The sequence below is a fragment of the Dipteris shenzhenensis genome, chromosome 2 (assembly GCF_047967505.1).
Source record: "Dipteris shenzhenensis isolate YYH24624 ecotype China chromosome 2, Dip_SZ_1.0, whole genome shotgun sequence".
NCBI classification, from domain to species: Eukaryota; Viridiplantae; Streptophyta; class Polypodiopsida; order Gleicheniales; family Dipteridaceae; genus Dipteris; species Dipteris shenzhenensis.
This window is the reverse complement of record NC_141597.1, coordinates 57199020-57223857: the sequence shown is the minus strand read 5'-3', so window position 1 is coordinate 57223857 and position 24838 is coordinate 57199020. Positions and strand designations below refer to the sequence as shown.

Below are 24838 nucleotides of genomic sequence, written 5' to 3'. Positions count from 1 at the left end.
AATCTCACAATTTGCAAACTGAGTCAAACTAGCACTCAACCATGCAAATTCATACTTTTGCCATATCATGTCTATATTTATAACTTGAACACCTTTGTAGATTATCCTTGAGAAGAGTTGAAATTAAATTTGAGGCCATCCCCCCCCCCCCCCCCACTTAAATGTAGGGGCATGGACATGATGGTTCAATAATGGCAAAGTTTTAACTCGATGAGAGATGATCTTTCAACTCCCTAATCTATAAAAGATTATTTATGATGCAGGGTCCCTTCTTCTTGCCTAAAAGACATCAAGAGTGTCTTCACTAGTGGCCTTGACACAACACAGAAGACTACCCATCTATTGAAAAAGGACAAGGAGTGATACAATGAAAATTTGCTACACACCATACAAATTGGAAAGTTGAGAGAGAGAGAGAGAGAGAGAATTGAAAAGGGGGTTACATGGGCTTTGATTTTTATTTTTTTTGGCAAAAAATATGTTTTTAATATTATAATTATAAGATGCGTACAATCAAGACCCTATCATACAAAAAGATGAAAGCTAAGTCATTCAATATAATATCTGTAGCATTGTGTAGAGCTCTCAAAACATGTAATGCATCAAGATCAGTCCAAGGTTCTTCTTTGACTAAGAAGAGGAGAGGGGAGATAGCATGTGGTTGCAAGTCTCAGGGAGCGATGTTGCATCTAGTGAAGATTTTGTGGTGCTCTTCAATCTCCAATTGCAGTTGTGATAGCTCTTCATTGTAATTATGAATGTCCTAGTCAAGTTGGAACTTAGACTAAAGCAGACAGTTAAAACATCAATTCTAAAATAGATGAGCATTTCTGAAAAATGAGTGAGTGATTGTTGAGAGTTCACGCTCAACATCATGTGATCATGTGTGCATAGCATCATCACGTAATCATATGTACATAGCACTAACCTTATAGAGTGCTATAAAGAAAAGGGTTAGATCCCTTAACCCTAACCCTAAATGGGTTTGTATATAATCTATTTTTTCAACTAAATCTAGTGTACAGTTAGTCATTTGTGGTGTGCTCTCTAGCTGTGCCCTCTCTCCTCATCTCCACTCTTCTCCTCTCCCCTCTTCATATTTTGTCATGGTATCAGAGCTCCCTTGCCTTCCGCTGAGGCATTGCGATCCTTGAGAAACTGAGAGAGATTGTGAGATTGAGAGTTCTCGAGTGTTCTTGTGAGAGTTCACTTCCATAGAGAATTTCCATCCATTGGAAGAAGATTTCCATTCATTGTGATTTGAGAGGTCTTCAAAGATTTTGTGAGAGAGATATAGGGAGAGATTATACATTTCATGAGAGTTCTATTGAGGGAGAGTCTCTATTCTTTCTATGAGAATTAAGAGAGAACCTTTATAGAGAGAAAGAGAAAGATTACAACTGCTCCAACTCACTTGACATCATGTAAGCAATAGCTCAACTTGCCTTCACTTCTATTGAAGAGCTTCCATCTTCGAGTTGACTCCTAATCTGTAGCACTTTTGCAGCGCATCAACGAGCAAGTGATCGCTTCTCCTACAAACCGCATACAAGGAAGATCTCCAGCAGCGAGCTCCTTCTCACAAGTAGCCTCTTCAACTAGCAGCTCCAAGCCTAAGCTCCATCGACCAGCCAGCGGCTTCAACGTGCTCCTCAGCCATTCCGCCATCAGCAGATCTACAGCCAGGATCTATAGCCAGCCGCCCTCATCGACGCCATACACTGCAAACAAAGGCTCACAGCAAAGCAGTGTGCCACGGCTCATATCAACGAGCTGCTCCATTGACGAACCTACAAATGGGTTGCCAATAGCCGAGTAAATGATCGCAATGCTCTCTCTATCACCAAGCTCCAACAGCACCAGCGCTGCGGTCAACAAAGCCTTGCATGCAATAACCTCCATCACGAGCCTCACCTGGGACTTCTAAAAATGACACCGCTCTCCAAGCTCACGAGTGCACACAACCTGCACAACAAGCCGGCTCGCTAACGACTCTAGCGGGTCACGGGCCAGCGCTTCTATACAAGGCTCTAAGGCCATTGCCTCTCTAGCGCCTCCTTCTCCATCTGCAAACACCAACCGACGCAAAGCCAAAATCAGCATCAACATCATCCTCAGCAACATCATAATCAGCAAAGAGGAAATCATTCCAACCGAGGAAGATTTCAAGGACGAGGGAATGCATCCACTAACGTGTCAAACATCCAGTGCAACTACTGTCACAAGTTTGGACACTATGAAAAAGATTGCCGCAAGAAGCAGTACGACCAAGGTGGTAAATCCGACAGAGGGAATTCCCGAGGTAGAGGAAATCATCGTGGTGGACATTTTAGTCACAGTCATTTTGCAAATGAACATGGAAATATGTTTCTTGCAAGCGAGGAAATGCATCAGACTGATACAGTGTACCAGACACTGATTACAATCACAAACAAAATTTCAACTATCAAGTCGACCAAGTGGAACAGGATCCTTGGTACATCGACAACGGTGCATCATCTCACATGACAAATCATCAGGAATGGTTCACAGAAATGAAGCCATTAGAAGCATGCATAGAAAAAGGTTTTCTACATAGCAAACAATATATCGAATCCAGTTCAAGGGACAGATGTTATCCCTATGAACAATTTCACTGGTACGAAAGGATTGGTGAAAGATGTGCTCTATGTTTCGAAGCTCAGCAAGAACCTTTTGTCAGTAGGTCAAATGATAGAACATAATTACAAAGTCATCTTTGACGGTGATGAATGCACTATCAGAGACAGATCCAAAAGATGTCAGCTAGTAGCAAAAGGTGTCAAGGAAGGATGCTTATACAGAATGCTAGCTACAGTACCAGATAAGCATGCCATGTTAACTCAACCGCAACAGATGCCACTATCTGCAAAATGGCACAAGAGATATGGTCATGTCAACTTCAAGTACTTGTTAGATCTCAGGAATCAGAATATGGCAATTGGGATTCCGAAGCTGCAGTTTTTTGGAAAGGTTTGCGAAGCATGTTGCTTCGGCAAACAAAAGCGAACCAACTTTGGCAGAAGTACCTCTTGTGCACGAGGTATTCTTGATTTGATACATATAGATGTATGGGGTTATGCCCATACCCACAGCATCAATGGTTCACTTTATTACTTAACTTTCATCGACAACTACAACAGATATTATTGGGTCTACTTTCTGAAAGACAAATCTGAAGTGTTTTCCAAATTTCAAGAATTCAAAGCCATGGTAGAAAACCAGACACGCAGAAAAATCAAGGTCATGAGATCAGATAGAGGAGGTGAACTTTTGCAAAAATCACGGCATTCGAAGACAATTCACATGTGCAAATACTCCTCGCAGAATGCAAGAGCCGAAAGGAAGAATGGGACTTTAGCAGATAGTGCTAGAGCAATGCTTAGTGAAAAGCATCTTCTGAATCAGTATTGGGCAGGAGCAATAGCTATAGCAAACTATTTGTTTAATCGGCTTCCTACCAAACCGATACAGGGTATGACTCCTTATGAAGCATTCACTGGATATAAGCCACACATTGGGCACCTCCGCATATTTGGTTGCATAGCATATGCCCATATACATGATGATCATCACAGAAAATTGGATGCGAAGTCATGCAAATGCATCATGGTTGGCTACAGTGAAGAAAGCAAAGCATACAAATTGTATGATCCCATCAACTGCAAAGTCATTATCTCTAGAGATGTAATCTTTGATGAGGAATCAGAATGGAAAACCTCACCTACACAGGAGATAGAAGCATCGACTTCACAGTCATCTACAGAACAGGTTGATGAAGAAGAGCAAGAATTGCCAACAACACCCCAAGCAGAGCCACAGTAGCTCAGACGGTCTAGGAGGGAAAGCAGACCTCTAGCCAGATTGACATATGCTCAGAAAGGCAAAGCAATTCAAGTGGAAACCACCAACTATGCTCTTATGACTACCATCATGGCTACAGAAGAGCCAGTATACTTTGAAGACGCAGTAGACAAGCTAGAATGGCAAACTGCTATGAATGAAGAAATGGATGCTTTGTATAAGAATAATATTTGGGAATTATGCGACCTCCACCAGGAAAGAAGGCCATAGCAAACAAATGGGTATACAAAGTGAAGTACAATCCAAATGGAAGTATTCAAAGATACAAAGCCAAACTAGTTGCAAAAGGATTTGCATAGCAATATGGTCAAGATTATAATGAGACTTATGCTCCAGTAGCAAAGATGGATTCCATACGGTTCTTGATATCACTAGCAACACTTAGTAGATGGAATGTGTACCAGCTCGATGTCAAGAATGCATTTCTTAATGGTTATCTAGATGAGGAAGTCTACATGAAACAACCAGCAGGTTATGTTGAACCAGGAAAGGAGAATAAGGTTTGCCATCTCAAGAAAAGTCTCTATGGCTTAAAGCAAGCACCCAGAAGTTGGTACAGTAGAATTGACAAGTATTTTGCTGATTTGGGATACTTGAAATCCAATGCAGATCATACTCTCTGCTACAAAGTTCAAGGGGAAGACATTACTATTGCACTTTTGTATGTAGATGATCTGATTGTGACAGGAAGCAATGATAGCTTCATTAGAAAACTGAAACAAGACTTATCTGCAGAGTTCAACATGAAAGATCTTGGAATTATGCACTATTGTCTTGGAATTGAGTTCTGGAGAGATTCAGATAGCACATTCATGAGTCAGCTCAAGTATGTTGACAATCTTCTAAAGAAGTTTCATATGGCAGATTGCAAGATTGTAGCCACTCCCATGGAACAGAGTTTGAAACTTACTAAAGATTCAAAAAAGCCTACAGTCAATGACAGGTACTACAAGCAACTCATCGGATCTCTTATATATCTGACAATCACATGGCCAGATATTTGTTATGTAGTAAGCTCACTAGCACAGTTTATGGCAAATCCAAAATAGTCTCATTAGAATGCAGCCAAAAGAGTCTTGAGATACATCAGAGGTACAAGACAATTTGGGATAGAATACACAGGAAGTCATCCACAGTTGCATGGATACTGTGACAGTGACTATGCCGGAGATCATGAGACCAGGAGATCGACACAGGAATATGCATTTTTCCTTGGTCAAGGTGCTATATCATGGTTGTCAAACAAATAGCCAACTGTTCTTTGTCTTCGACTGAAGCAGAATATAGAGCACTCACTACAGGTGCATGTGAGGCTATATGGCTTAGAAGACTATTGTCAGAAACAGATTACTTTGATGAGTCAAAGCCAACAACAATATACTGTGATAATCAATCGGCTCAAGCATTGGCCAAGAATCCAGTATATCACTCCAGGACAAAGCACATTGATGTCTGACAGCACTTCATCAGAGAAAGAGTGTTACTTGGTGACATCACACTGTAGCATTGTGATAGCAAAGAGAATGTTGCAGACATCTTTACCAAACCACTCGGTAAAGATCTATTCGAGAAACATCGACTAGCTCTTGCTTTGACGCGGAGGAAGGACATTCCCATTAAAGGGGTGTGATGGAATGTAATGCTCAGTCCTTCTTCGATTCCCCAAAATCATCATCTTGAGGGACAGCCTACTTCATGATGTTGATCTTGAGGGAAGGTGTTGAGAGTTCATGCTCAACATCATGTGATCATGTGTACATAGCACCATCACGTGATCATATGTGCATAGCACTAACCTTATAGAGTGCTATAAAGGAAAGGGTTAGATCCCCTAACCCTAACCCTAAATGGGTTTGTATATATTCTATTTTTTCAACTAAATCTAGTGTATAGTTAGTCATTTGTGGTGTGCTCTCTAGCTGTGCCCTCTCTCCTCATCTCCACTCTTCTCCTCTCCCCTCTTCATATTTTGTCAGTGATCAAAGAGTTGTTCATCAATGATAGACCAAAGTGCAAAACGATAATATTGGGATGGAAAAATCTTATTTTGTGAAAAATTATGACAAAATCTTAAGCCTACCTTTCATCCAAGAAGGAAGAGTGTCCTATTCCAAACCTCCATCATTTCATGGATGAGAAAGAAAACAACTTTGTTTACTTTGAAGGAAACCATGAGGTCCTCATCAGATATTCACCTCCAAAAGATTCTATCCCCATATTCTCACTCTTTTTTTGATCAATCTCAAAGCCATCTTTGATAACCTCTTAACAGGCTATCTTCCCATACGATGAAAAAAAAAATATAGTCATGCGCAATAAAAGTACTAGTTCTCCCAAAGCACTCTTCCACTTTAACTAGGGTTTGAGGACCCAAGGCTCTCCACATTGATCTTCCCATATGATAGAAAATGAGATGAACTCATGTGCAATGATAGTACTAGTTCTCCGTCAAAACCCTTTCCACTTTAAGTAGAGTTACATGGACTGCTAGGCTCTCCACAATTTTAACCCTTTTATAGTGCAAGGCCCTGTACCAAGCATTGTTTCAAACTTTGGCTATAATTTGCATTGCTTGTATCTCATAGCTCTACTAGTGTAGGTTAGATTTCTCCTAAGTAGATAGGACCAAAGTGTATCTCCGTTGTTCAAGGCATTGATAGTCCACTTGTCCATGAATCTTACAGTTGATGTTTCTATATTAGCAATGCCCAAGCCCTCTCTTTCTTATGGGTATGCATAAATCCCATGTCACCTTTGCAACTTTAATATTTGATCAAGCTCCCTTGCCCAAAAAGACTCATTAGTAAGGATGTGAGATAATTGAGACCATGCTTGTAATACCACTCTTCATAAAACACTAAGATGAGATAAAATAAATGATAGAGGATCTCAATAAATGGTTGAGGACCACTAGAAAATTTATTGAATTCTCTTTAATTCTTTGCAACTCCCACCTATCCTTTAGTGATCAATGGAAACCCATTGGAATGCCTAAAATATTAAAAGGGACACCTGCATGCAATATCTTGCAATCTTATCTGGCAACAAGTTTTTGTGGATGATTCTAGAGCTAGAGGTTGCATAAAAGACCTCAAGACATATTGAGGCATCATAATTATAGGGAATCGAATTGGTATCATCGATAAATTGTTAACAAACTATTTGATTGCCATTACCAATCTAAATCCCCTTGATAGAAACCTTGTCATCAACCTTGTCTTGGACCAGTGATGCTAACTAATGTACAACAGTTGCAAAGAGCAAGGGTGTCTAATGGATGTTTTCATGTGAGGTGGAGGAGAGACCATGCACATTAGAATTTATTTTTTCTTGAACTTTTGACTAAGGTATCCACAAAGAGCAAAAGTTTGCCCATATCCTAAAGCCTTAGATGATGAATCTTGAAGAGAGAAAGTTTGGCCTCAATGCCCATATCCTAAAGGCTTACATAATGAATCCCCATTTTGTCCTATCATAATCTTTGTCAAAGTCCACTTTCATAAAACATAAAATTGAAATCCTTCCGACAAAGTCAAGATGGCTACAATAATGTCTTCATTTTATCAAGCCTTTTTTATCTGCTTTTATCTAGAGCTACATCTTATCCTGTAACCTATTGTCAAATCCTTATAAATTATTTTATAGGCCTATGGTTAACATATTGGGAGGCTTCCAGAGCTCACGAGCTCTTCTTTGGGGGTTCCTTGGGTTTTAGTTTAATCATGACATTGCCTAAAAGACTCGTTCAAGTTAACTATTTCCAAAAGTTAAAGATAGAATTCCATAGGGATTCATTTAATGTCAACTCTGTGTCAATTGCAGAGAAATCTAGAAATCAATTTCTTAGTGGCAAGAGTTCCTTGTTCATCAAAGATCTATCCAAGTGAGATTGGTGTAAAATCCATTTGTGATTACTAGTAGCTCTATCTCCCATACTAACTATGGAATAAGTCCCTGGTGGGATTCATTTCTAATGCTTCTAGCCTACTATTCAAACAAATGTATTTCTTAAATTTTGGGTTGTTCCATAGCCAACTATGACTAGCTTCTCTCTCCTAGAAATAATCCTTAGATATTTTCTTAGCTCAGGATGTTGTAGCATGATTTCCAATTGCTTTTAAGAAAAATTGGGTTCTTTTAATAGTTCTCACCTATCTATCTAAAAGGAAGGCTATTCTCACATAATATTCTCCCATATCTTCTTAATCTACTATTGCACATACAAAATATTACAAAATAAAGGATTGGACCTAAGCCAAGATCATCTTACCTATGCAACACCTCTATCCATTGTCATCAGGATATGATTATGATTAAATAATGCTAGAGAACATTACATCTACAATCTAGAGAAGTGTGATTGAATGCCTTAAAAGCATCAAGCAATTAAGCATTTTTCTTGAAAATTTTCCATCAACTTAACTCACTTGGTTTAAGGACATTTCCCAGGCCATTCCATCTATCTATATGAAACTCTACCATATTGAAGCCACCCATGAGAATGGAGTCCCCTCTCAATGGGCAAGAGGCCCACATCAACATTCTATCTCTCATTGAATTAGGTGCATAAATATATAATATGGCATAATTAAGGTTATTATGACTAAACCTACCTTAGCACCCTTAATTCCAAATAGCAATAGAGGTCAAACAATAGAGTCAACAAGATAATTGGAAATGCCAAGTGTAGAGCAGTTGAAATAGGCCACTACCCAGAAAATGGGTTACCTGTTGATAAAGTCCTAAGGAAGGATAGAGCTTGCAAACTCATTTATGACACAGCTTCGTACCAACTAATTGCAAGCCAACCCTATCACATGAAAAAATATGGCATTATGCACAGATGTGTGTGCAAACATGAGCCACGAAGGCCGTAATAGATAATTCGGGAGAAACACAATTCCCAGAATGGCAGTTTGGAAGAAATTATAGCCTTTCACCATGAAAAAACAAGAGATATATGTGAAAATAGACTAGATTCCCATTCATGAAGTATGAAATATCAACTACATTTTCAAATAATAAATAGAATATCAATGCCTAAACTACATTATCATCAACAAAATAATAAACTTCCAAACCCACTTGAGTGAGATTCATCTCGTGAACCATAGTGGTGTTCAAAAACACCTTCATAATAGCTCTTTGGAATTCCATTGATATTGACACTCGCTTTGTTGTGAGCATTCTCATTTGAAAATCTCCAAAACACCATTTAAAAAACGCAAGAGTGTAATCACAATTTAAAGAAAACAAAGAGGATTCACTAAGCAATAAAAAAAGTAAAGTATTAGTATGTCAATTCATTTTATAGTGTGCATTTTAGAATCATTTAGATATTTGTGTAAAAATATATTTGGTTTTTGGTACCTAGTGAGAAGCTAAAAACATGATATTTTTTTTCTTCCCTAAAAATGCATTATTCAAACTTTTTGACGATATGCACTCATTCAAAGCACTTTTTTTCCCCCTTTCATCTCCTCCTTTGGTTTTGTTTTTAGGTTATTAGGTTGGGTGTAAGATATAATATTGAGACAAATATGTAAGAGCTACCACATAAGCAAGTTTGAAAGAGGGGCATTAATATGTGAATCAATTTTGTAAAGGTTGATAGAGTCATGTGGAAGTTAAGTTTGTCAGTCTCCCAATTAGAGCACATAGCTTTAGTTGTTGCTATATCTTTAGTTGTTGCAATATAATGAGGAAGTTAAAGTTTGTCAATCTTCGAATTAGAGCACAGAGATTTGGTTGTTGATATATCTATTATAATGGACTCGCAATCAAGTATTGCATAATGAATAATATTTATAATTTATATGGCAAATTTGTTGATGACTTTTAGTATAACACTCTTAGTTCCAAGTTTCTCACCCAATTGCTTGAAATGCTTGGATTGAACGTATTGTTAGTACTGCTTGCCATTCCACTAAAGCATTTAGATTTGGAATGATGCTATTAACTTGTAAGGGTTTTTGTTCTTGGAAAAAAAGAGTCTTTGGTCTTTGAAACCTCTGAAAGTATATATTATCCTTTTGTTTGTCTTTCATTAGACACATACTGATGTTGAGTTTCATGTTGTTGTTATCATATGTTTGATCAATTGAGAAAAGATTATTCTTCTTGCCTCAAACATATGAAGAACCAACCAGCAAACTACCCTTGAACTGGATCCATCTTCTCAAATCACTACTTATGTGATGATGCGATTGTCTACATTGCATTGAGCTTCACAATCTAGATGTACTTAGTGCTTAACATTGGGTGCTTCTTGTGTAGCATTATTTGCTGCTTGAACTTAATACTCTTCTTCTTTATCTTCTATGTTTGTCAATTGAAAAAATCCCCCCCCCCGCCCCCCCCTCCTCTCCCCCTTCTCTCTCTCTCTCCCCCCATTTTATATCATTCTTTGAATTCCCATTTGTTTTGAGATTGAATTGTTATGATTGCAATTATCGAGTCCATAATCGTTGCTATTATATACCTTTGTCTCTCTAGTTCTCCATCCCTTTCCTCCAAAGTGGCCCACATTATGACAATAATTGTATAAAATATCTTCCCTTCTAATGATTTTCATTTGATCTTAATATATGTCCTTTAATTGTGTTTTTTTTGTTGCTTTTGTTTTTAAATTGGATTTGCTCAACTCTTAATCATAAAATTCATCTTGCTTAGGAATCTAATGGTATCGATAACATGCTTCTTAGTTACAATGTGGTTACTTTCTCCTCTTTTCTATATTCGTTATCTTGTAATTCTAGTTGTGATTCTTCCACTTGCAAAGGCCTATTCATTTGCATTCCTTTTTTACATTGAATGCCTAAGCATGGTGTTCTTCACTCATGCAATGCTCATTGCCGTACTTGGAATAATTGAGCATTTTTGCATCTTTTATGATTTCTCTAAGAAAAGGATAGTAATTTACACCGTGTTATTACAATCGATCATTATGCCTAGTATTTACTTTTTCATACTATTACCACTACAAAGGCTTAATCCTCCACTACTTTGGATAATTTTCAAGCACAACATCCTTCTACTCAAATGCTTAGCTTCTTCCCATCTCTTAATTTCTACTCTATCAATATAGCTGCCTTCTCTTTTCTTGTTTTAAGAAGCCTCTTATACCTCTTTGCTACATCTGCTTATGCAACTTGAGGTTCAAGGTCCTAATGAGCTGTTAGCCCTACTTAATGCAATGAACAATCTTCAAGACAATTCATTTAGACAAGTTTTATGTTATTGAAAAGGATGGTGGCTAGGTACCTCCATGAAAGGGGAAACTTAATTTTCCATTGCATTTTCTAAACATATGCCCCTGAGAAACTTCCCTTCTAGAGATTTCTCACTTTGATATAGGGATTAGAGTAGATCTAAAGGATGCTACTCAAGGTTGCACTAATTCCATTTCAAGGTGGGATCAAGTATTAGAAGTGATGTTTTGCCCATTATTTGGGCAGATCGTGTGCTGAGGAAAGGAAGGTAGTCATGTTGATTATCTCATATTCACATTTGAGAAATTTGCCTTGCTTTTATTCAATAATACATCCCTTGTTTTTCAATGGCTTTGACATTATTTTGGTCAAGGATGGTGCAATTGGTCAAGTGTACTTGAGAAGGTCAGTTTGCAACTTGCACCTCTACGTTTGCATTGGTAATTGAGCAGAGGACCGGTTGGATGCTGCAATTTAAGTAATGTCTTGCCTTCAAATGCTGGTTGGCTAAGTACACTTTTCAATGGATCGTTTCTTAGTAAGCTTTAAGGTAAACTTATTGAAATGGAGAGGAGGGTTTATTTATTAAAGGAAACTATCTTAAAGCATGATCTTGCTTCTCTCGAGCAGTTTATGTGGGAAGTCTCTGGTCGTTTGCCAAAACTATTGTCTCAAAATTGAAAAAGAGTGAAGAAATTTTTCTATCAGCAGCCGAAGGCAAATGTAACCAGAGAATGCATTTCATCCTTTTGGGGGACATCACCACGAGCAAGAAGAGGAGGTGGTCTAGGGATTCCATTATTACAAGACCAAGTCTACTTCCTTGGTAGACAAATGCCTTTCCATATTTCTGACAAGCTCTGCAACTTGGGATGGTCTGCCTTGAGTGGATACTTGAAAGACATGGCAGTAAAGGTAAGTAAAAATCTGATGGCCTTGGATGCAATCACTAGTTTCTCTCGCATTACCCTGCGTTCACATACTGTTTCATACAAGCTTGGAGAGACTCCAGAGATTACCATTTAGAAGAATCTTAGAGGAGACTCTGACCTCACACAATGCATTTGATGGGGAAGGGCTAAGGGCTGGTTTTGACTTAACGGATCCTAAAAATGGTATTGAAACTCGGCTTGAACTGTAGGAAACTGTTGAAAAAACTACATATGGGTTGGTTGGCAGCTTCAGAAAGGTCCTCTGCGGTCAGATTCAATGTGACCATAAACATCTAAATAAAATTGGCTCATAATGACCACCTACTGAAAATGTGTTTTGAAAAAGTCAAAATGGCTGTCAAAAGTTAGAAAAATGAAGGAGAGTGTCATGATCCATGCCATGAGGTATCAGTTCAGAAATGATAGCACATATAGACATTAAGGAAAGTTGCCATGAGGTACCAGTTCAGCACGTGCATTCAACAGATCAGTAAATAAAGCCTTTGTGAAGAGTGCTTATATTTTAACAGAGCGTGTTAAAATTCTCTCTCACAACGTGCTTTCAACAGAGCTGTAATAAAAAGTGCTTATATTTTAACAATGCATTTTCAAAATGCAGGAGGTAATCGTTAAAGATCTAACAGAACTCAGGCCACAAATTTCATCTTTCAAAGGTGGATAACAAGCACTAATGTAGAAATGAAATATACATACTGGCCCATACCTCTTGCACCGTTATAGAAGTTTTGAAGATCTATATCCTCAAATTTTTGGCCTGCCAAAGGCTTAGTGATGATTTTCTCCTCAAAGGGAATTGCATACATTTACTGATGCTCAACTTACTATTTTCATTCCCACTTATTCTCTCTCTCTCTCTCTCTCTCTAGCTTTCCCCTAGTCCCGACCTCCACGCCTGCATCTTTTGTAATGCATCTTCAAAAACTCCTCCACCAATCTTTTGGACAGCCACGACTACACCCTACTAGCATTCTACTTCATGCCGGAGTTCCTGCATTTGGATTGCCTTGCATTCAATTTTGTGGTCGGCAGGCCTATTGAATGTACATTCATCTTGTTTCATATATGCACACATAGTAGTCAAGGAATTTCAAAACGGCAAGTTTGGCAACGGGTTTCAGAGTTTCAGAAACGTTTCAGGGTCATCCTGAAACGCCTGTAAAAACGTTTCGTCCATAACAGGGTATTTAAACATTATTTTTTTCCCCCCCATAAAAATAGAACATTACCACCCAAACTCCAAAAAACTCATGAAACATAGTGCACAGATATTTGAAAATATCAACTTAGAACTTGAATTTTGAAACATATTACTAATTTCTAAATCAAAAAATCAACAACACATCATTGAAGATCCGAGCGTCAATGGTCATATTTCAGAACTGAAAAAGATACATAAATCATGATTCTGTCACATGACAAGAGGTTCAATTTTCAAAGCTGAAATGATGCTAATATGTACTCCAATTTGGGTTTTTTAAAGGTGCTCCGAAACACGATTTTTGGATTCAAAACTTTTCTGAGACGTGTCGTATGTTTTGGGGCTGCCTGAAATGCACATCGGGCACAGCAAATAACTTCCGGAATTTCAACAGATCCCAGTCTGTCGTATGATCACCCACTTTTAATAGCTATATCCTATAATATTTTCAGATATTCATAACAAATAACTTCATGAACACGTCAATGGAACAGGCAATCTACAAGGCTGTTGTATGATCAGGCCGAATATGTATGTATATTATTCTGCAGAATCATGGTATTGATACATGACATAAAATCACCAACTGAGAAATCTGCAGGGAGATAGCTGTAAACTTTGCACACAGAAGATCAAAGCCTTATCAACTTAATCTCAACCATCTTGTCGTGAAAAAATGGAAATACTGCGTAAGGACAATAATAGAGACCAAATAATACCAGTGATTTCCCTGTTACAAGAGTATTGATCACATTAAGAATACGAAATAAAGTAGGTAAATAACAAGACCTACGATATTTCAAGAGAGAGACTTCAATGTGTGACCTCTTTCACAAGGATTTTAGATTAGACAACTGGGCAATAGAGAAAATTTGTAACCAGAATATCAGATGCTTCATTGATATGAAAATTGGCACATTGTGTTTATATTGTGAAATTCAGGAATACCACCACATCATAGACCAGAATAGATAATTGCATCAAAGGTTTCTAAACAATTAGCAATTTGCTGTTAGCAGATGATGTTGAGATTTAAAATGAGAATAGTAGTGGAAAGTACAAAATAAGAGACCCCAGTCTCCTAAGAGAAATATGAATAAGATGACCTCTTTAACAATACATAAAATCAAATAACTGCAACAATCAGATCCAAAGATATTTGGGCAGTACAAAATACGAGTTGTAATTAGGGACACTTCCCAGAAATTTATACTGCCTGCCATGATTCCATCAGACAATTTACAGCACTGATAATCATTGTGCAAAGAAGCATACAATAGACCTAAGGAACCCTTGCGCCAGAATCACACTCCTTCTTCCAAGCACTTACATCAGGATCAGCAGATTTCCTCCGAATCGAACATATGTCAACTGCACTTGAGGTATTTCATATGACCAATCTTAAACCCTCGTCAGTTTAGCAGGACTTTAATTCACGACAAGGGATCATTTTCCATGTTTAGATGGTCAAGGAACTTGCAGCGGAAAGTATACCAGCTATGTCCTGATTGCTTGAAAATCCCTTTTTTCTATTGCACTACTTTCAACGGTTGGTGGCCAGTCTTTGAAGCTCTTTTTGCAGTGCATAAACCTCTTTTATACAATCCACAGGAGCACTATGTTCCATTCTTGGAGTGTGACGAGGAGTCTGGCCACACAAAGCAGTAAACAAACTACAGTCCTTATGAAAGATCTCTGATTCAGAGAACTAAATAGCATCACAACTCACAGACATACAAAGATGAAACAGATTCTCATATTCCGTATAGAAGCACAACCAGAAATTAAAAACCTGACAGCATTTAACATAGTAAAACAGGACTGTTTCATGCGACCATATGCAAGTGCATGCATACGTTACTTCACCCTTTTAAAGTGACCAGGCATGCATTTGTATGGTTGACCCAACGAATGACCTTAAATGATGCCCATCTGAGGTTTACTGAAAGTTTTTCCTTGTATTTGGACATGGTGAACGTACCACTGCACATCCATGGAACAAAACACTGAAGCAAGCGATATTTAAACTGTCCAAGACTAAACAGTTAAACAAAAAGATTTTTCAGGCCGTACTCTGCAAACCTCAAACACATCGCATTTGTGTGTCAAGTATGCAAGCAATCAAGGAAGCTTGAATGGCAAGAACTTGCTTTCATACATACGCATTAAAAAGATAAGGAACTTTCTATGGAGTGGGCTAGATGGTTTGGTAGACACTAAAAATAGAGTGGCTATGGAAACTTTGATCCTCCCCACCTGGGAAGGGAGCCTCAATATCATTGATCTAGAATTACAATGTAAGGCCTTGCTATGCAAGGTAGTGGCCGGGGGGCTTTTGCTGGGATAGCAACCTTGGAAATATTTTTTCATTCAAATGCATACAATCTTGTTCTCCTTCCCCACGGGTGGGGATTGGATGGATAGCACTAGGTGATTCTTACTTACAGCTCATCTCACTCTTCGGAGAAATCCCCCGTCCTCTCGAATAGGAAGCCTCTCATGTAGAATGATAAGATATTTGATGAGCATGGCAAACCACTTGTACTTCTCATTATATGCATGGTCTAGATGGGAGAGTGTTCCTGCTTCCTCTGTGGGTTCTTAGAAGGATTTCAAAAACCTTCCCGATGATCGTAAACTCTAATTAGTAAGTCACCTCAGAGGAAGTGCAAGGAGAGTTCAGCAAAATGATGCAGCCATACCCCTGGATTGAGTTGATATAGATCATAGGCTAGGGCACCTCCTCTATCCTGTCAGAGTGCCCCTGTCGTACTGGCCAGAACCACTCCCCTAGGTCCCATTGAACATCCCTAAGGGGCCTGCCCTCCCACAGCCAAAGATGCCACATCCACACCCTCTGGACTAGATAGGACCGTGGTCAGATTGATATGCCATTCTCTGCCCAAGTGGCCAACAACCCTGATCCTCTGCCACTTTAGCCAACAACCCTGATCCTCTGCCACTCTAAATCATCCAAGGCTGCAAGGCTGCCAGGTCCTTCGACTCACACTATAGGAGACCGCCACAGGACCCACCCTGTAAAACCTGCGACAGATGAATCCCAAGTGCTCTTTAAAGAACGGGACCTTGAGAGGCACCCTGTCCATGAGAACTGACCGTCCCAGCAATGGGGCGTCCAAGGGCTGTGCAGCCCCTCCCACCACAACTCAGGGATCGCTCCATCAATCTCTGCCAACCGTAGATCTCCATGAGGGAGGTCTTAACATTATTGATCTTGATATTTAGTTCATAGCTTTGCTTTGCAAGCTTGCAGTCAGGGGACTTTTGCCAGGTCAGGAGCCTTAGAAAGACTTTTATTCAAGCATTTGGTCTTGGAATTCCTCTTCACGTGGTGATTGGACGCTCAGCATTAGCTGAATCTTTTCTTTTACAAAGAACAGGATGCCTTCCTCACCCCTCATGGTTGCTGTTGTCAGGGCTTGGCAGAGCTTCGAAAACTCCTTACAGAGTTCCTCCCTTTATGCAAGACGAGATTGATAGACCATCAAGTTATGTGGAAAGATTTTATTTTGGATGGGCTTGATAGACCTCTTGGTGTCTTAGGGTCTATGCAGTGGTCCAGATCCTACTTCCTCTTTGGGCCTTTGGAAGGTTTTCAAGGACCTTCCTAGAGGACACACACCTTGGTTGACTAGTCATCTCAAAGGGAATGGTAGAAGGATTGCTCAAATAGATGCAGGTATCCCTCTGGAGTGGCCTTATAGAGATGGGGGACAACAAAGACCTGTCAGGTGGATGGGTCTTTTCTCAACAATATGGAGGCATATTGGTCAGATCTTTTGATTCTAATGTGGTTTGAATGTGCATCTGGAGCCAGTTAGGGTAGTGGGCTTTGTCGAGTAGAGTAATTTCTCCTAGCTGGTATGTAGACCCTCGTATGGAGGATATCCGATTTGGTATTTGGAGGATTTGGTTACTGGGGGTGTCCCCATCGCAAAGGGTCTTCCTTTCTTTGAGTTCATAGTAAGAAAATTTCAGATAGTTGCTAGAATTTGGAGACCTTCTAGAGCTCACCATTGGGAGAGCTTTCAGATCACCTTGGAAATTACACTTGCAAGCTAACATCATTGCTTAGTACATTTGGAGATTTAGAGGGGCAATGGCTATTAATGGGGCCCAAGTCCACCCAGCTCATACCTTGACCAATACAAATATTGTACACAATTTGATGCTATTTGGTCGAGCATGCAAGGATCTTCTAGGTCTGGTTTGGCTAGGGGGATGATTTTTCTCAGGGACTAAAGAGGTTGCCCTTCTTTACCGAGACCATCACAGGTATGAAAGAGGTTGCCCTTCTTTTCTAAGACCATCACAGGCATGAGGTGGCATTTCCAATTACAGTCCTGGACATGTGGCATTTCCAATTACAGTCCTGGACATGATGTAGCTATGCCTTGAGTTTCTTCTCTCGACTGTTTCTTTCAACTTCAATGTCTATTTCAACAAGGGGGGAAACAATGCTTAGAACATGGGGGGGAGATAGTGCTTCAAGAAAGGGGGCCGTGGCGGAGGGGGAGGCAGGGGGAGCGTGCTTAGAACATGGGACAGCAGTACTTTCTGGCAATTTACGGCATACCATTTCCAAACATAAGAAGCACGCCCTCTCTTTACTCAAGCATAGATGGAAATGCTAAACATCTGTATGCTTCTTATGAGATCCTAACAACCACACATGGCTTAACCATCAATGGAATAAATCACACAACTGAAATAAAGAACTGCTAGTGTTGCATTATCATGACAACTCACCTATCACAATAGTGCATGTGCACACATGGACACACAAAATAATCTCTCTCTCTCTCTCTCATTGACTCTGTGTGTGTGTGTGTATGTGTGTGCGTGCATGTCACTTAGGAAGAAAGGGAGACATATTATTTTACCTACGTGCATACACATTTCCAGTGCACTCAAAGTCCATGAGCAAAAAATTGAACTACTAGCTTGTGCTAAGAGACATGATGATCTTAAGCATAGAGCAATGACTCTTTCCTTTTATAGAGTGGGATGAAAATTCACACTATTTAGCATTTCTACGCATGAATACTATGAGGGAGGGAGAGCGAGAGAGAAAGAAAGAAAGAAAGAAAGAAATTTTATTAGAGCCTTCGGAAGACCAATGGGTCTATGAGACTGAAAGAAAACCTGATACAAATCACAGTAAGGGTGGAGCTACTGAAACGACCATCATCACCCGTGCTGAACCCTATGTCTGATCATACATAATCAAATACATCTAGATGTAACAATGAAAAGAAAAGAAAAGGACTGGGGCAGAGCGGAATCCTCCGTATGTCATAGCCGGTGAAGGGACGCTGGCGCCCGTCAAGGGGTGCCGTGCGTCTCGATCTCTTGGATGAGGCTCGACACAAGACCAGAGCCACCGTGACTCCCATGGGACGTATCCTAGGTCTAAATAATGACGGGAGGTCCCCCAGAGTGATATGTGTTCCCCCTCGATGTCTCGTGTGTCCTGCTGCAGTCGTTGGGTCGGAATCTCTATCACGTCTGCAGCTAGAGATTGGACGATCAATGTCACTCGATGGAAAGAACTCTGTAATCCTGCTCTGAGAGGTGTCTGATGATGTGGCCAAGCCTCGTCGCCTGAGTAAGTACTCTCTGTGTCGGATCCCCTCGTGAATGAAGGCCGCGAGGCATCTCTGATCTGGGTAGGCGAGGAATCTAGAAAGGAGTCCGGAGCCGTCTCTGAAGAGGCAGTGGTAGCGACCTCAGATCTTGTAGTACACTGGGCACCTGAAAATAAAATGCTCCTCTGACTCAACCTCCTGATAGTCGCACAATATGCATAAGCGATGCTCCCTAGGAATCCCCTATGCTCTGCCGCTCTCTATGCGGAGGCGGTGTGATGATACCCAAAACTGTCCGATGGAGATCCATAGTGAGTGAGGCATATGAAGCTCAGTGTACCCCGGTGGTGTGATGAATCCCTCCTCCGAAATACGAAGATAGTAATCTCTGTAGAAACTCAGCTTCACTGGGAGCTCCCTCGGCTCCAACCAGGTCCTAAAGGTGTGTAGCTGCAGGAGATTCTCTCGAATGACCTGGTTGGTGTGTAGCCCGATCGGGACGGTGTGTGGGAGTACCGGAGGGGCATCTAAACTGTACTGAAAAGGAGGTATCCTATAGATGTGGAACCCTAGTCTCACAAACCATCTATGAGTCCGTGCATACCAGCATCGCTCGTCTCCCTCTGCTACCAACGCCTGTCCGAACTCAGCCTGAGACTCTCTCATACAGTGCCATGACTGCCCAGATGATCTCCTGATCAAATCCCAGTGTTTGTAGGCCTATGATGAGACGAGCTCGAGGTACTGTGTCAAAGGCTTTGCGAAAATCCACAAAGCAACAATATACCCTCTCCTTCCGTGATCTGGCCTCCTCAATGACACTCCTGAGTGTGAGTATGTGATCCATAGTCCCATGGTCTCGCCTGAAACCGGGCTGACCCTATGCTCTGAGCCCTCTCATCTCTGCGAACAGGCTGACCGATGCATCCAATACAGCTGCATAGATCTTGGACATCACATGTCCAATCATGATAGTCCTATAGTTACTCGGGTCCATGGGATCCCCTGCCTTGTGGATGGGGATGATGGTGTTGAGTGTCTAGGTGTGGGGGAAGCCAAGGCAAACAACGTCATTGAATAGCTTTGCTAGGATCAGGGCTAACGTGTCGATCCCATATGCGATAAACTCAGTGCATAGCCCCTCGTGATCCTTCGCTCGGCCATTGTGCAATTTCAATGTCGCGTCCTTGACTCCCCCTCTAGTGAACAACGTGCAGGTGGTGGGGCGAGGTGTGTGTATGAGATCTAGAGTGGGCTGGTGTGGGACATCATAAAGATGGTGTGCACACGTGTGCCAGACTCTCGTGTCGATGAGGGGTGATGGGGACCTACGCTCAAGGAATCTCCGCCAAAAATCCTTAGAGTTGTTGCTGTACAAGATGTGCAACAGCTCCTCATTTCGACAAAGAAATGCATGCTTCTTTCGACGTACGAGACGTCGGTACTTGCGTACCGTGTCTGGTGTGTTCGGGAGGTCGAAGCTGCTTCTCTTTTTTTTTCTTTATTTTTTTTTAAAGTCGGAGCTGAGAGCGGGAGGGGGGGGGGGGGTTGGCCCAAAAAAAAAAAAAAGGGGGGGGGGTGGTAGCGGGGGGGTAGCGAGGGGGTTAGCGCCGAGCGGAGGGGTAGAGAGGGGTAGCCGGGGGGGGGGGGTAGCGGAGGGGGTTAGCGAGGGGTAGCGGAGGGGGTAGCAGAGTTAGCGGGAGGGGGTAGCAGAGGTAGCGAGAGGGGTAGCGGGGGGTAGCAGAGGTAGCGGGAGGGGTGAGTGAGGGGCTGAGCGGGGGGGTTGAGCGAGGGGCTGCGGGGGCTGAGTGGAGGGGTGAGAGGAGGGGTGCAAGGGGGTGAGTGGGGGGGCTGAGCGAGAGGGTTGAGGGAGGGGCTGAGCGAGGGGCTGAGCGAGAGGGTGAGCGGGAGGGTTGAGAACGGTTGAGAGGGGCTGAGCGGGGGGGTTGAGCGAGGGGCTGTGGGGGCTAAGTGGAGGAGAGAGAGAGAGAGAAAGAAAGAAAGAAAGTTGTATTAACATCTTTTGAGGGAGAGAGAGGGAGAGAGAGAGCGTTTACCAATTGACCTTGCCTTTTGAGCATTTCCGGTGGTGCACTTTCAAGTATTCTTCCGAGAACTGCCTCAAATTGTTCAATCTAAAAAATCAACAGATTTACCATATGAATACCACATGAATTAAATGGCATTGAGGTATCCACATCAAGCTAGAGAAAGCTCACAAATAACACTTATTTCAAAGCAAGAAAGAAATATCATTTCAAAGCAAGAAACTGATATTCTCAAGCTATATGGCCAAAAGGGTTACCCAAATGACAGTGGCAAGTTTGATTCCCCTTGCTATGACTTGACTAATGTGAAGTTTGATTCTACTTGCTATGAGCCGGCTAATGTGAAGTTTGAACTAAGGCTGTAAAGATCATATTTTTCTAAGCTGGTAATTTTTTCCACAGGGGCCTAGGTTGCCAATAATGTCTTAAAAAAGCCTAAACCAACTCACCTTAGACAAGTCTTCATTCGACGAATGATTTTATGGTCCAATTTATGTGTGTGTATTTTTCAATAAACACACCTTAATTTGCCATGGTGATAGGCTGCAATTGTGCAACCAAAAATGGTAACTCGGTTATAGGTTTCTATTAGAGGTCATGAGCTAGGGGTAGATAACATTAGATCAATAGTACCACGTGTGCGTGTGCCGTAATATCCTACCCTAGTTTGTAGGGTCAAAGGGAGCACTACAAGGAGCCACTTTGACCATGCATAGTTGGATAAGCTAACCCTACCACTCAATATACAGTACACCTATGTTACACCTTATCTGGTGGAATAGAAAGACAGCACAAGCTCCCGGCCTGCTAGCTATGCTGCCACCCTCAGCTTCCTCTGCTGAACCCCCCTCACCACCTTCCTCTGCTGTGACTTCCTCCCTCTGCATCACCCTTCCTTCCTGTGTGCTGCTCCATCTATGAAATTACACCCCCTTTTCTGCCCATTGTTGCTCATGTGTTTGCTGCCCTTCATCTCCTCCACCTGTCTAAGGATATCCTGCCACCATGTCTTGTTTCGCCAGACCTTTGGCTGGCCTGGAGCAGCCCCGCTAGACTTGAGGTCCCCCACAGGTGCTCCGACCTTTGCTTGCCCATCTGTACGCCCATGGGGCTGTTCACAGTCTCGGAGATGCTAAATGCACTCTCAAGAGTGCATTTAGTAGTACGCCCCAACTCTTTGATACTTATAGATGTAGTAGCTACTCTCTTTTTGTGTGTAATTTGTCTCATAGTTCCGTGAGGCCTTCTATAGACATTAATAAATCTTTCTTTCTTTCTTTATCAGCCATGCTTGACTGACCCCAGAAGCCCCTCGGGAACTTTTTTTCTCTTGTGTTGGACTGTGTTCCTGGTTCCTTTCTTCATCATTTGCTTGCCTCTAGCCCCTTCATTTACCCTCTTGACCAACGCAAGCAGCCCCATTCTTTTCCCTCTCTCCTTCTTTCTAATTTTTATCATGCCCTTCTCTTCTTCCTTTCCTTCCAGCCTACCTTTCTTTCATTCATAGCTAGCAAGTTCAAGAGCTGACCATGGAAAGGATTATTTTATAGTGACCGCCTTGTCCGGCCAGAGGAGCTCACATGGCAGGCTTGAATCCCACTACCATCTGGATCTGTCTTTCCCCAAGTACAAATAGCAGGATAAATATATTTTGTGAAAACTTGTCTGGCACATCATTAGTGAAGCCGCAGCTCAAGGCCAACAAGAGGGCGGTAATAGACAACTAAACAGCCATTGCTTTCACATTAAAATACTCAGCAAATATTCCAAATACAGATTGGGAGCTAGAGGGCTCTTGCTCAAGAACAAGGATACAAATTGGCCCCAAACCGTTGGCGCCACTTTCGGTATTTCTTTATTACTTGGAAGAGCATGAAAAGATTACATAGTAGTCACAAATCCTCTTGCATTAAGAGCAATCCACATCCATTAGGCATCATTGCCCCTTTGACTTAGCCCTGTTGTGTTACGCTCTAGCCGAGGTAGCATGACCTCAGAAGAATCAGTCAACATTTCCCTTAAAGGATCTATGTTTGTAATATATTTGTTTGCGCTTCATGTAAATGATCGGGAGGGAATTAATGTCAAGGTCCTAGGTGAGGGTTGATAGCACCAGACTAGGTGGATCTAAGGCTAAGGGCCTAATGCAAGAAATGTGCCTAGGGGCAAAGGAAATTAAAGCTTCCCAAGTGAGGGGTGAAATGTTGCATTAGGAAGGCCCTATGATGATGACATGTGGCATCTAGATCCATCTAGGGAGATGGGGCTTGTTGGAGTTAGTGAGAGATGGAGAATGGACTGTTCACGTATGTTTCTGATCTGATTTTCTCCGTCAGCTCTCACGCTTCAGCAAGATTGGCTGGGTGGAACAAATTTGGTGCTACTCCCGTGATCTGCTTGAAGTTAGAAAAAAAGTGTTTGACATTTGGTATCAGAGCGAAAGGCTAGGTGAGAGAGAGGATCTGGGTGACGGAACGTGAAGCGTATAGTTGCCCGTTGGTAGCGGACGAAAGACCAGAGCTTCAGGCTGGACAAACGGGATTAAGAAGAAGAGAGTGTGGGATACGTGAAGTGCATCGTGAGCGTGATCTCTTGCAACGTGATCTGAAGCGGTCGGGTACAAGGAGTGCGGGACTGTTCATGAGGTTCGATCGGCGCTGGCCTACAAACTGGAGTACGCAAACAGCTATATGGCAGAGCAGTTAACATCCAGGCTTCTAAGCTGTTGCTGGAGCGGAGGGTTCCCGCAAGGATGGTTGACGAAACCAGACAGATGAGGAGCGTAGGATGACTCGGTTACTCGTGACCTCCATGCGACGGACTCACTTGACGAATTACGGATAATGGACGACGACGTGTCTGCTCGGTGGTCTTCTGGCACTGGCGAGCAGGAGTTGTGGTGTCTTATGTAAAATGGTTCGTGGGCTTGACGGACAGATTTTGCGCTCATCAACCTTGACGGACGGTGTTAGGCTGACGGCTGACAACCTGTTGCAGGAGCGTAAGGGGTTGAGTTACGTGGAGGTTGCGGGCTTTGGGACGTCTGCACTACGTGAAGAGTAGACTCTTCAAATCGAGAAGCAGGAGCGATCAACCAGGGAGCTTCCGTCAACTCGGTGTTTTTTTTTTCCTGATTAGTTTTGTTGATGCTCCGCTTACATGAAGAGAATCTCGTAAGTGATTAGTCTACATGAAGGTTTGATACTATAGCACGGACAGATTATGCCTGTGTGCTTCAGTCTGAGTTGACCTGCAGGAATTTCCCTAGTATAGGGAAAGTGGTATTTGGTTATATGTCTGTGTCAAATGCCTAGTTAGTGTGAAGCTGGGATTGCAGGTATTCCCTAGTATAGGGAATTGTGTCAGAGTGCCAGTACACTGAATTGTGTCAGTTTGTAAATGTTCTAGCGGGGTTTTTTTAATTTTTTTTAAAAAAAAGGGACCAAACACCCATTGACCTCAATGGAAGCAGAAGAAGGGGCTTCCAGGAGGGACCCTGATGAGTCAGGAGTCCGGCCGACCCAACAGGTGTCGCGCCCAGTAGCTCACATCTTATCTGGCAAGATTGCATTACTTGAGGATGCCTTGCAGCAGTTATTAGCGCAACAGTTACAGGCCAATGCAGGGCAGTCTGAACTTAGAAGAGTGATACACAGTATGTCTGCCAGACCTTCTCGAGATGAGAAGGGAACTGCTCCAATGGAACTGGAGTCTAGTGTCCATACGGTCGAGCCTAGAAAGGCTAAAGTACCTAATATTGCCAATTACAGACCAGAAAAGTATTCTAGTCGGATAAATGACCGTAGTTCTTATGTCATTGAGACCTGGTTACACAAATGGGACGAGGCGTTCGCCATGTGTGAAATCAGGAATGATATCAAGAAGATCCGTGAGGCCACCCACATGTTTAGTGAGGCAGCGGATCGGTGGTGGATTA

The 24838-nt window shown here is 41.8% G+C and overlaps 1 protein-coding gene across 1 annotated transcript in view; it reads right to left on the bottom strand.

Annotated features, from left to right (window-relative positions):
• Positions 1 to 1689: 1689 nt before the first annotated feature.
• LOC147905030 (uncharacterized) overlaps positions 1690 to 24838 on the bottom strand; it is a 73441-nt gene continuing 50292 nt past the window's right edge. The window contains exons 11-14 of the mRNA XM_087393231.1: positions 20911 to 20988; positions 14847 to 14952; positions 1953 to 2066; positions 1690 to 1865 (exon numbers count right to left, since the gene is read on the bottom strand). Coding sequence (XP_087249357.1) covers positions 1690 to 1865; positions 1953 to 2066; positions 14847 to 14952; positions 20911 to 20988 — 474 coding nt within the window. The remainder of the gene's footprint in view (positions 1866 to 1952; positions 2067 to 14846; positions 14953 to 20910; positions 20989 to 24838) is intronic.